The 12,842-nt window shown below is 42.9% G+C and overlaps 1 protein-coding gene across 7 annotated transcripts in view; it reads right to left on the reverse strand.

Moving 5' to 3' along the window:
- The window catches only part of LOC102311838 (actinin, alpha 4), a 56,818-nt gene extending 50,362 nt beyond the window's left edge, over positions 1-6,456 (reverse strand). For 4 of the 7 annotated variants that reach the window (XM_005937981.3, XM_005937984.3, XM_005937982.3 and 1 more), the window contains exon 1: positions 6,040-6,455. In XM_005937981.3, the coding sequence (XP_005938043.1) occupies positions 6,040-6,165 (126 nt within the window). In that variant the 5' untranslated portion in view covers positions 6,166-6,455. Of the gene's footprint in view, positions 1-6,039 lie in introns of all 7 variants that reach the window. The other 3 variants (XM_005937983.3, XM_005937980.3, XM_005937979.3) reach the window with 1 other exon arrangement.
- Positions 6,457-12,842: the final 6,386 nt, after the last annotated feature.

Genomic DNA, 12,842 nt, shown 5'->3' on the forward strand with positions numbered 1-12,842 from the left:
CCCCAATCCCAGGCAAAAACAGGCCACCCCGCCCCCCTTTAGTCCAAAACCCCCTCCCACTGGTCTAACAGGCTATAACAGGCCACCAAAGGAATGTTTCCCCCTGCGTGCTCTCTCACCGCCGCCAATGGCAGAACAGAGAGGAAGACAAAGGGGGAAACGGAGAGGGGTACATTCCTCGCTGCTCGCTCCGAGTGTCTGCGTGACTGACTGGTTTGTTGTTCAGGTTCACAAGCTGATTCTGGATCACGGTCAGCTGTGGCACAGGCCTTTCCCACAGCTGACCTGGAAGCAGCTGGTAGCAAGAGAATAACTGAAAACTGCATTTCCATCACCTCCCATCGAAAAGGTCAACTGGATGTACGATTAAAACAAGAGGGCACAAATTTACAGCCTCAACTAATCCATCTGCTTCAAGCACACAGAGCACTGAAACTACACCAGGACCATCACGACGAGGCCTCACTGATCATTATTTTATTGCTACCCACCTTAAGTGCTGTTTACTTTTACAGGCCAATGACTGTTTACGCTTTAAATAAGAAATAAATAAATTTTAAAAAAGATAAAGACGCCCTTTACAAGTCCGCAGAGCTCATAATCTCTTTAAATATTATAACGCGAATGGCAGCAAACTCCAGCCTGCTCTCATTCACAGGGCGTCGAATCCTGACATTTTGTAAAACCTGCTGCTGTTTCACTGATAAGCACAGAGTGGCCTTTGGTGCCACAATGCAAACTGTCATAAAAGGAGGGCGCAAAGGTTACCCTCTCATATAGTTAGTAAGTGCAGTTTTTAACATTCAAGGTTAATGATGATAATAATAAAAGTTAACCAGGAAACTTTTAATCCCTAAACTTTCCAGGTGACGGGAAGCAAATGTGAAAGCAAACAAACATAAAAAAAGTTGTAAACAACAACTTTCCAACGGGGACATGAACATGGACTCTTCTGATGCACCTACAGCGTGCCGTCTTTAAAAAGACCGCCAACATCTCTCTGGTCCAAAAGCAACGTAGTCATTTGTGAAGACACTGACGCCAAAAGACAGTTTCTATGCGTCTCTCTGCAAAGGGAACGTGTTGCCTAGTTTAAAGATTTTGTCCATTGAATGTGTGTTAACAAGGAAATTCCAACAAAAACTGAAGTTCTGTCGGGCGCTGGGGGGGGGGGGGGGGGGAACAGCGCCGTTTTAACTAGAGACCAAAACAAGGAAGAGGTTTTGTGCCACCAGAGACAAGCAACCTCACTAACCTGTGTCATCATGTCGAGCAAGATCATCCACTGAAATCTAAAGTCGTAGATTCATAAAACAGGCAGCAAACTATTGTATCAGCTCCTTCACACGTAAAGAAATGAGCTTTTCTACATTTACTGTGAGCAAATACGAGACGTCTAACATCCAAACCAGGCTGGACCTTCTTTGTTTTGTTTTTTGTAATAGTTTCCATTCTTGGCCAAAAAAAATATAACAAAGGATTACTCTCAAGGGACTTCCTGATTAAACAAAAGCTTTAACAAATATTGACAGCTATGAACACTGTCCATATTTATGTTTTCTGCCAATATCCCACAGCTATAATTCAATCAATTCTTCCATGTAAGAGACATAATTGCACCCAGTGTCCAAAAACTTAGACTCGAAGACTCGGACCGGCCAATAAAATCCCTTCTTCCCTGATACCACACGTACAGCTACAGTGCATCTGTGTCAGATAAGATATTCCATCAAACCTACTCCTCCTCTGCTCCTGATTGGTTCACTGTGGTTTTATAGTTGGACAGAGTAACCAGCTGCCCACCTCCAACATAGTAACAGAGACAACAACACAGTACAGTCTAATTGTTTTGGTTTCGTTTTTACTGCATAAGATCATGGTTTGGTTTCAGATCAGAACACTTTCTGATCCCTGACCTACTTGATGGGACAGGGATAGCTCAGTAGGTAAGAGTGGTGACCCCATGATCGGAAGGTCGGGGGTTCGAATCCACTGAACGGCTACCCTGAGGTACCGTCCCTACACACTGATCCCTGGGGGCCCAATGGTGAATGGGTTAAATGCAGAGAGGAATTTCCCAACAGTATACATAATTATACTTTATAATAAATTGGATCTTATACACACTTGGTTTATTCTGAACTCTGAAAACCCTAAACATGAAAAACACATTTTTGGTGGTGACATCTTATAAAGCAGCTTTAATTGATCTCTCCTTGAACACACGAGCTTCCTCCGATATCCGCCACACCCCAGGCCGATGGCTCCTTTTATTGTCTCCATACTGAGACAATGGTCACCATACTAGTGACCACGGCTGTTTAACAAACAGGCTTTTTAGCCAGACTCCTTCAGACATTTTCAGCTCCCTTCATTCCTTTAAATGTTGTTTTGAAGCAGGAAGGCAGGCTGGGAGAGGGGGAAAAAAAGCAGCCTGGCAGCCTTTGCATGCAGTGTGGTGCAGGATGCATTGTTCGGTCCATTTGTCCTGACAAAAATGCCACTCACAGTTCGTCCTGAGCCAAAACCGGGCCATCTGAACTTTCTTCTCCTTCTTCCAGCCACACAGTCTCCACAGAAAGCATGCGAAAGTGGGCGGCAAAAGAACAAACTATCATTGTGCCCAGCTGCCCACCTTGCCAGCAATGGAAGAAAACTCAGTGTGCGTTTTGTGTTGTTGATGTGAGCACTTGTGTGTGTGGAGGGGGGGGACGGCTCACTGTAAACAAATTGCACTGCAGAACACATCTGCACCGAAACACATCAACTCTGATTGTAAAGGACTGTTTGTCTAAGAAATAAAAAGCATAATTAACACAGGTATAAAATCGCCCCAACGAGCCACCTGACAGGTACTGTAAAATGGAAATGATTCCCATCTACTGCCCACAACCCTTCAGTCAGTTACAAAGTCTGCATCCATGTCACAATCAGTTCAGTACAAACTGCTGTGAGATTGAAACGGCTGTCAGTGTAGGAAAATAAGCTCCGATAACCATCAGAGTCGGTGACCACAGTTGATTTACGAGAGGAAACGTTTCCCAATCACTGCTCCGAGCTCCTGACAGGAGATGAGGGAAGAAAGGAAACTCTGGCATGTAGGTTTCTTTATTTTTGTCTCTTTGCAAAGAAGAAATCTTCACCTCGGCTCTTTCACTTGAAAAACATTTATCAGCTGCTGTTGTCCTTTTTGTGTGAACTATCCTAAAGCTAGTGGTGGGGCAAGTTTCCATTAACCTCAAAGTAGTATCACTTTGATAAATAAGAACAGCCCCTCTCTGGTGATGCCAAGTACTTTACTACTTTCCTCGTTAGCTCATCCACCCACCTGGCCCTGCCTCCTCCCTGCCACGTGACACAAAAAAGTATGCGCAGCCTAACTGTTGCTGAGGAGCTGGATTTGCATGAGCAGTCTGCCACAGCGGCAACAGTTGCAATAAAAAAAGCCTTCGGTGGCGTCACTGCGTACTTTGGCGTGTTTGGACGTGCGACCGAGCAGCGAGAAAGACTTAATTGCACGTTTGTCAGGCGAGGAGCTTCGTCTGTAACAAACTGCAATTTACTGGACTTGCGTGGGCTCGGTCCAGCTACTCTGGGGTGTTGAGAAATGTACGAAACGGACAACTACAAGGACAAACGCTGCTTCTGCCAAAGAGCTGAAATGACTCTCACAGGAGTCCTGAAACAAGTTATTCTGGTGCAGCATAAAGCCAAATGTCTTCTTTTCAAGCACCTCCTGCATTCGTTTCTCTTTTCTGGATTACTGAAAAGTTTCAGTGTTTGAGTGTCCTCGTGACTCGATGAGGTAGAGCTGCTCTGTGTCCCCAAAATTTAAAAAAAGGCCAAACTAATAAAAACCCAGCTGATTTTCCATTCTTATATCACTCAACGCTGTCAATGGGCTGCAGGCAGCAGGATGGAAAATGTTGCTTGTGACACACTGCTCCTGTTTTTGACCTTTCAGACTCACCCCTCACACACACAGGGAGGACAAGCCATTCCCACACTCATTATAGCCATTTGTCTCGATATGCTTGCGGGAGGCATATCTACATTTTTGCGTAGTAACTGGCACAGCGAGTTTGAATGAATACACCACAGGAATTTGCCCTTGTACCCCTCCCTACCTCCATCACTCTGGCTAAATGTTTGGCAAGGGGACGCGTCCCCAATCAACCAAATACCCATCAGCCTCCACTGCAGGACCCAACCTCAGCACAGGTCTGTACTGCAGGCCTCCGCTCTGTTAATGATTGTAGGAGAGGTTTTCCTTTACAAGAAACTTTGACCCGTGCGATGTGTGGGCAAACACGCAGAGCGCGCACAGAGTCGCCTAACCTCAGGTGGAGGGAGCGTGATGTCGGCGATGACTAAAATGCTGAGCGGCTTAACAGCAATGCAGGAGTCGAGGCTCGGCATGCCGTCACACCAACAAGAAGTATGTCAGTCATCCAGCCAGTCAATGAAAGAGATACTCTTAATCATTCCTCACTTCAAATTATCTTCCATTAGACCGCCTCGCCGCTCCCTTCTGAAGATTTAGAAGGTAAAGCATTTGATGTGGGAGCGGTTTAGTGGTGTGGTAAGAGCACGGGTGCATCACAGGGCGGGGTAATTAATCGGAAAGTATAAAGTGATTAGTTTGTCTGCATTCTTCTTCCCTACAAAGACCTAATTTGGGTTATTTTACACATCAAGTGCATCCGCTGAACTTCACATCTGCTAGTCTGGACGCAGCAGCAGCTGTCACCCTCAACACCTTCTCATCTGAATTATATCCAAGTTTGGGAGGGCAATCGTACATCATTATAAGACTAAGTTTAGGATTAATCATGTTACATAACCAAAATAATTGTATTTTTGCCATACTCAAGCAGCTCTAGTGTAACATCATTTATAACCACTTTGCAGAATATCAAGCAGTTCAAGAATAAAAAAGCTAGCTCAGCCATTGCTGAGGAGGAAGAAGAGAAAGATGAGGAGTGGACAGGAACGGGACCACGTTTCAGATTATTGAAAAGACTCAAAATGTTCTTATTGGGGTCAGAGTGTTGGTGATCTGTGAAGCTGAATAGCCAGATGCACTCACGGTGCCAACTGAGTGGTTTCATGTTATTTGGCTTCTCCACATTTTTGCTGAATAATCCTAAAGCTGGTTCAAATCTGCAGCTCAGGAAGTGGGCGTCCAGAGCTGAGAGAACCACTGTCACACCAGAGAGAAGTACTCTGCTCGTACAGCATTACTGCTGACAGCTCAGCTTTATTTCATTTTAACACCTTAGCACTGTGGCTTGGGATTAAATAACCTCGATCATCACGGGATCTACAAATCACTATGTAATCATTTGTAACCGATCTCAGAATAGCTGCAATGACCAAAGCACTCTGAAGGATAGAAGAGAAAAAGTTAACCGCGAAAGAATTTCAGTTGCCCGCATATCACCCGAAGCATCTCTCGAAACGCTTGAGAATCCTCAACTTGAAATTCTCTGAATATCGGCCTTTAACGCCACACTATCGGTCGGATCTTCCAACAATTTTATCGGCCTCCAACCAACCACACAAGCAGGCGTGCCAGGAAGGCGAGCCGCCTGCACGAAGCCTTCGTGAAGTCCGCTGTGCGGTTATCGTGAGGCTGAGCTGTCTGCACAATCACAGCGTGGATTTTTCTGCAACAATGTGGCGCCTTGTTTCCACTCAGAGGAGGGGGAAAAATCACATCTGAAGGAGTGAAAGCTGCAGCTAATATCACACACACACACTCAGGACTTTTCATTCAGTGATTTAGAGAGAGGAAACCAGCTTATGTGGGGGGGCTTTGCACCGAGGAGTAGAGCTCGGAGGACACCCGGGCTGAGGAGAGAGAAGGCGAATAGCACTGGGAGTAAATGCGGGGTTTGTGAAGCTACACCGAGGCCCACACTCGGTCTCTGACCTCCCCATCGCATCCTTCCTCCACTGCCATTTTTCTTTCTGCCCGCCTCCTCCGAGCCCGGCTCCACTCGGCCCAGCTGGGCCCCGAGACTTCGGCTGCCTTACCTTCCTCTGCTGCTTCTCCCAGGCCGGGTCCAGCAGCAGGTCTCGGTCCCAGTCGTTCTCCTGCTCCATGTACATTTGCGCCCCGCCGACGGTCGACTGGTTATTGGCAGCGTGATAATCTACCATGTCAGCAAAAGACCTGAGTGCGCCACGGAGAAACTGTCACAGGCAAAAATGTACAAAAATAAAAAATAAAAATGGGGGGGGGGGAAAGAGCAAAGACGACCCAAATCAGAGAGGCGGGACGGGGAGGGATAACCGAGCCAGGAAAGAGTCCTTCTTCTCTCGCCGCTTCCAGCCGTGAGTGTTTTTAATGAGATGAATATCCGGTGTGTGCCGCTGCTGCTGTGTGAAGAAAAGCTCTGCTTCTAAACGGTGTGGCTGCTGGGAGGAACCGGCCGCTCCTACACACCGACACCGGCAAGCACGACCCACCGAGAAGACGCACTTCCGGTGACGCCTTTCAAAATAAATCAGATGCGCGTCACCGTTCCTCTGATTACTTTCTTTAAAATTAATTATACGTTATTACTATTTCCTGTTGCACTGATTGCAAATCAGGGGCGCCACCAATGGGGAAATAGTGGGGGCACTGGCCTCCCCACAAAATTTGTTGGCAAGACCACTCTATGTTGGTAATAATTTTAATACATTTAATAAAGAGGAAGACACCCTACAATGAGTTGAAACGTTACCTTGTTATTAATCCTGCAATTTCATTCATTTGTATTGTGTCACTTTGTATGTCCCCTCACTATTTCCTGTCCTGGGCCACCTTGATATTTTTAGTGGTGCCACCCAAAATTCTGGAGGCGTTCATGTTGCAAATCCCTGTGTTTAAAAGTACTTCATATGCTTTTTGACTGAATTAAAGAGTAATCGTTTTTCTCCGGGGGGTTGTTGTTGTTGTTTAAGTGCACTAGGTAGATTTCCTCTTTCCCTAAAAGTCTAGTTATTCTTTTTAAATTAGTCTGTTAAGTCTGTGAAGGTTCTCACTCATCCAGGTCTTGGTAATCTGTGAAGCTTAGAAGGAAGAGCGACCGGACATCTTTAAGATTCTTTTCATTTCACCTCTCATTCCAGAAGCTTCATCAGTTCTAAGACCAAATGGTGAAGAGTCCCAGCTATATAAGCCCTAGTGGGAGTTGTCTCTTAAGAGAGTTGTCGACTCACTATTGAAGTCCAGTCGCTTTTCTTTCCAAGCTCCTTAGATTATTCCAGTTAACCAAAACAGCTTTTTTCTCCTTTTTTTTTTTGTAAGAATTCACTTTTAGTGTGCACCTTGCTCTAAACGTTTTCATTTGTAAATATAAAACACAGTTAAGTTATTTTTAAAGTTTTGAGTCAATTGGAAGTAATGAATGTGTTACTTGAAGATTCTGCGATCTTGTAAATTTTTGAGATTTTCTTTGCTGAAAACCGTCTCAGGCCACTTTGGGACTTAAGGGTGCTAAAATGTATTTGCTGTGTTTAAAATGACTTAAAAACCTTCCAAGATTAACTCATGCTATTAAGATAATGTGAAGAAACAACTGCTATGACTTTACTTCATAAACATCTTTGTTTTGTGTTTTTGATATTAACGGAAGTTGGTATAAGCTAGGCTACACATTAGTGTAATACAAATTGATACCACTAGGGGTGCAGAAAGTCAGCGCGACCTTTATTTAAGCAGGTAAGTCAAGTTTTGTTGTTAACAGACACTAAATCAGCACAGAAGCCAGAAATGTTTATATTTCAAATTAAGTTTCATTTGGCTTCACATTTATGCTGTAAAAAGCTCTCGATTTTGTTTTCCAAACAGGTTTAACTTCAATTTTTGAAGTGGTATATGTCAATAAAACCCCAAACCCTGTGAACTGTGTGTAACTGAGAAAACACATATAAATAGGAAATCTTACCAAAAACAGAAAAAAAAAGTCTCACCTACTTTCCACTGGTAGTGAAGTATTACTTATGTACAATCCCGTTAAAACAGGTAGAAAAACCCTCCAGTGTTCATTCAAACTTTTACAGCTAGAGATTAATTTAAATGGAATCTAAATAAAGTCCAAAAGCCAGCGTGATCTTTCTTTCTATAGCTGTTTAATTTTATTTTGAAAGTACCATCGCCGGTTTCCCGCTATGAATCTGCAGAGACCTGACACACTTGTCCTCCAATAGGCCAAGACAACTTTCATGAATATTCAATACAGCATTTGAACGTGAGCTGCTGAAACAATGAAGCTTTATAAATTTGAAATATTATCCGAAGTATTTACAAGCGAAAAAAAAAAAAAAAAACAGATCCCCGCCATGGTGGTTTAACTGACGGTCATTTATCACGACTGCTTCGCCCACATTTCGGATTCACAATATAAATTTAGACACTTTAAATTATTGGGGTTTTTTTGTTTGTTTGTTTGTTTGTTTGTTTGTTTGTTTGTTTGTTTGTTTGTTTGTTTGTTTGTTTTTTAAGAGCAGGAATAAGTGTGTGATTGTATTTGGATCACACAATCAAAATCAACAGGGTCACCACAGTCAGGGCATTGCATTTTATTTGATTTTATTTAGAAGCCAAACTCATGCTCATGATACAGAATCCATCATTTCACAATCATACTGGGGGCTATGGACACCCCTGGGGGTCCAGGGCTGTCACAGGTTCCCCTCAGGTGACTCCTACTGACTTTTACAACTGTAATTCAAATAAGTAATATTGTCCTGGCAATATATCACTGGGGTCACAACCAAGCTCGGTGTAATGATACTGTTAGCAGTAACTCTGGGTATTCTTAGTATCAGAAGTAATTAGCATGACTGATGAGAACTCTGATGACACTGACGACTGCAACTGTCCCACACATGAGAAAGTATGTTACACTATTATATTATTGTTATTCCAAAAGTCTTTGATCCATAAAAAAGTAAATATTTCATTTTAGTCCTAAACTTCTGATCCCCATATTTGGTCAGAAAGAATCAGAACACAAGGAAAAATAGAGATCTGCCTGTACAGGCCTCTCTGCAGGCTTGATGTCATCAGTGTGCCTGCTCAGCGGACAGATATTAAAGGTCTCGGATGACAGTGGCGATGCTGAAAACAGTGTTTGTTTTCTGAAGTCGCTGCTGTGATTGCAGCTGATGCAGAACTGCATCAGATTTAGGAGCTGGAATGAACAAAGTTTTAAAGAGCAGCGTAGAAGAAATCCTGTGACTCTGAGGTGGGCAAAGATCCACAAAAAAGCCTCACTCAAAATATGAACCTGATTAGTTTCAACATGGCATAGGGGTCTGTTGTGTCTCTGTGCTATCTTTGCACTCTTCACCTTCATTGTTCAGATTTAAGGAAATGTGGAGTCACAGACAAAACACTGGCTATCAGGTCAGCTGGTGTGAGCTTCCTGCAGCTTCCAAAAAGCTAATTTTCAGTCTGGCTGAAAGCAAAAAAACAGGAACGAGCTGTCTGGGATGGACACGTTGGAACGGTTGTTAGAGATCACTGCTGGGGAATGGTGGCCAGCTGGCCTAATCACCGGAATATTCATCAGCGCCTGATGGTTCATTCATTTATAGGTGGCCCTTGTATTTTGGAGAGCTCACACTTGTTGTGCAGCAGGAAGACACAGTAGACTGAAACAAGCTGTAATAATCCGTTAAATTAATAACATGGACAGACAACATAATGCTGCCTGGCCAGAGGATTCTTACTTGGAGACCAAGAAGGAATACTGCTATACAAGCCTATTGCTTATAAATGTAGTAAATTATGAAGCAATGACAGACGTCACAGCTTCCTCTGATAAAGAAACAGCTCAGAAAATGAAAGCAAATCTTTTGCTGCTGATTCTTGTGCAGCTTGTGATCATAAAGTGGCCATGATCCGACCCATCTGAGAAGCACTGACCCAGAGGACTGGCATCATAAAACAGGAAAGCCTGAGCTGCGGTATCATCGCCTCCATCTGGCAGGAGGCGGCTCAGGCTGTTTTCAGGGTGACTGTCCTGCCTGCAGGAGCCACCTACAGAAGTAGGTCACGCTCAGGCTGTCCTTCTTGATTAGTGTCACAGCGGCCCAGAGCAGCACGTACAGCAGAGACTGCAGCGGGACAATGCTCCACCTCTGATGTTTTCATGTGGGGCATTATGGTGCTGCTAACAGCTCAGTGCTGCAAGTACAGTCTGCGTCTTCAGTCATCATCAGCAGGCCACTTGTGAAGTCCCGGATAGCCGGTGAGGCTAACGCATGAGTTGATGATGTAATGCTCTGCACATTCCCTGCTTGTGTATCTTCCAATAATATTTCTTTTGTCGTGTAAATATACAAATACTGACAACATTTTGCATTCAAATCTCAGTGAAACAGTTCAGATGTCAACTATCAAACATGAGCTATAGAAAAATAAAATTCATTTGTTTCCCCTCCATCTTTTCCAGAGAGATGTGCTGCATCTTGGGAAGAGAATGCACTGCTTATTTAAATACACTTAAGGCGCCTGAGAACTTCGGTGATTCATGAAGATATAAACTCGTACCTGTCACTTTCTACATCTATTATATTGCACTTCACTGCATTTCTCTGACAGATTTAATTGCTGCTTACATTTAACAGTCATATTCCATAATAGCACTCCTGTCTAGGGAATAAAATCACACATTTTGAATATGAATGTTTCTGAAAGATAAATGAAAGTATTAAATGTTTCCTTTATGGGTAGAGAAAATTTGTCAGCTTGTTCTCTTAGATCATGTGGGAAATGCCACAATATCAAGAGGGAAAGCTGAAAAGGACAGGAAGTGAAACCGAGAGAGGAATAAAGAGAACAGAAAGTAGAAAATAAAATGGGAAATAACTTGAAAAAAAGCCCTGAAAACCACAACTGTGGTCAATTAATAATAATAAAAAAAACCTCTTTTGTCTTTTCCTGACCTAAGTAGAAAAAAAAATCATGAGGTCAACAAAAAGCATGAAGGGCAGTTTAATGAAGACTATTTAATAATGTTGGTAACTGCAAGGACCTGAGGATGGACTACAACAAAAAGGTTTTACCATGTTGCTTCATGCAGGTCATACAAAGAAAACAGCAGATGGGAAAAGCTCATTCATTAGGTTGGAAATATAAAGATAAAGTAAGACAAGATAGCCTTCATCAGTCCCATAGTTGGGAAATTCAAAGCATTACAGCAGCAAAAAGAGCAGGAATAAAAAATAACACACGACACACAAACAGAAGAAAAATGTACACTCTCTCTCTCTTCCTCCTGAAAGGTGGTTCAGTCTACATCCTGCCTTTATTTAGGATTTGTGTGACTTGATGCTATGTTCAGCTTTTTAATCTTTATTCACGGCGCATCAACATCATAACAATATGGTTTTTATACATTTTAATGCAGCAGTGTAATGTTGCAGAACAGAGCATCTGCTTGGAAAACTGTTATAACTATAGGATCACACTTCAATGGTTCATTGTCTTCATTGCTGAATGAGGTAATAAAGGGAATGCTGAATTCCACCGACTCTTATTTTGGATGCAGATACGTCAGGGTCACTTCTCTCAGTTGGGAAAGCTTCAAGCATTCAGACATTTCTCATGCAGGAAGCCACACATCTCAGTGGAAAAAAACAACCAGAGTAGGACAGACTGGTTGGTCAGGGGTTCATCCAAAAAACATCAGGAGGAAAGAGCCAGAAACTGGAAACCACATCGAGCTGAAACAGAAAGCTGAACTAATGAGTCTCTTTAAAAAAAACCTTTATTACTTCTACTGTCGGATTTCAGAGTGTAATAACAACTGAAAACTGAACCTTTTAAGCATGTAGTGTTCTTGTTTCTTCAGGACGTGTGTGGTGTTTTATGGAAAAACAAACACGGGGGAACACACGCACCTTTATTATGTTGAACTGATGATTGTTTTTATTTCCGTATAAATATGTTGCTGTGAAATCAGGCACAAAAGAAAAAGTCATTTGAGCAGCTTCCACTGAAGAGCGTGGATCTATGAGTGTGACATGCAGTTCTAAAAATGCAGGAAGCACACAAACACACACGCACAGACCCGCTGGTATGTGCATCTCTGACTGCTCTCACTTTGACGAATGATGCTGGAAGACGGATATTTACACATTCCAGCCATGAGCAGAGGACAGAGGGTCATTTCTCAGAAGATCTCCCATGGCTACGGTCACCATACGGCACATTCACATAACCAGGCAACAAGGAGATAAGTCTGGTCTGGCTGAGGGAAAGACTCGCAGAAAATTAAAAGACACCAGTAGAGTAGCTTTGCTCTGATTGACTGTCCATTGTGAACAGCAGATTTGAATGGCTGTGTACCTGAGATGACCATATTCTCTCTAGCTATCTTAAAGCTTGTAGTTACAGCTGGATCAGGTGACCCTGAACCCTCCATAGTTATGCTGCCGTAGGCTGCCGACGCACAGTGATGCACTGAGCTTCTTAACTCATCATGTACTTACATGTCACAACTGCATGTTATAAACATTGCCTTTTTCTTTCTTTTTTGGCTACAAAGTCATCTATCATGGGCTAAAAATGCAGCTCAGAGGAGGTGCAGGAGACCGGTTTCCTTGGAAACCACTTGAATTAGCACCTTGAGTCAACTGGTGTAAATAAAACTGATCTGAACGTAATTACAACACACTGAAATGTTTTAACAGATTTTTTTTGTCTAATCTCAAACCAAACCTTTTGTTTACTCCACATAAATTATGACAATTTTCTTAATATAGCACACATCAGTATACTCAAACTCACAAGATAAAAACCTAAAATTTTACAATGAAACACAAAAGACAAGTTAACA

This window comes from Haplochromis burtoni, unplaced genomic scaffold (genome assembly GCF_018398535.1).
Source record: "Haplochromis burtoni strain Fernald_Lab_line unplaced genomic scaffold, NCSU_Asbu1 Contig_238, whole genome shotgun sequence".
NCBI classification, from domain to species: Eukaryota; Metazoa; Chordata; class Actinopteri; order Cichliformes; family Cichlidae; genus Haplochromis; species Haplochromis burtoni.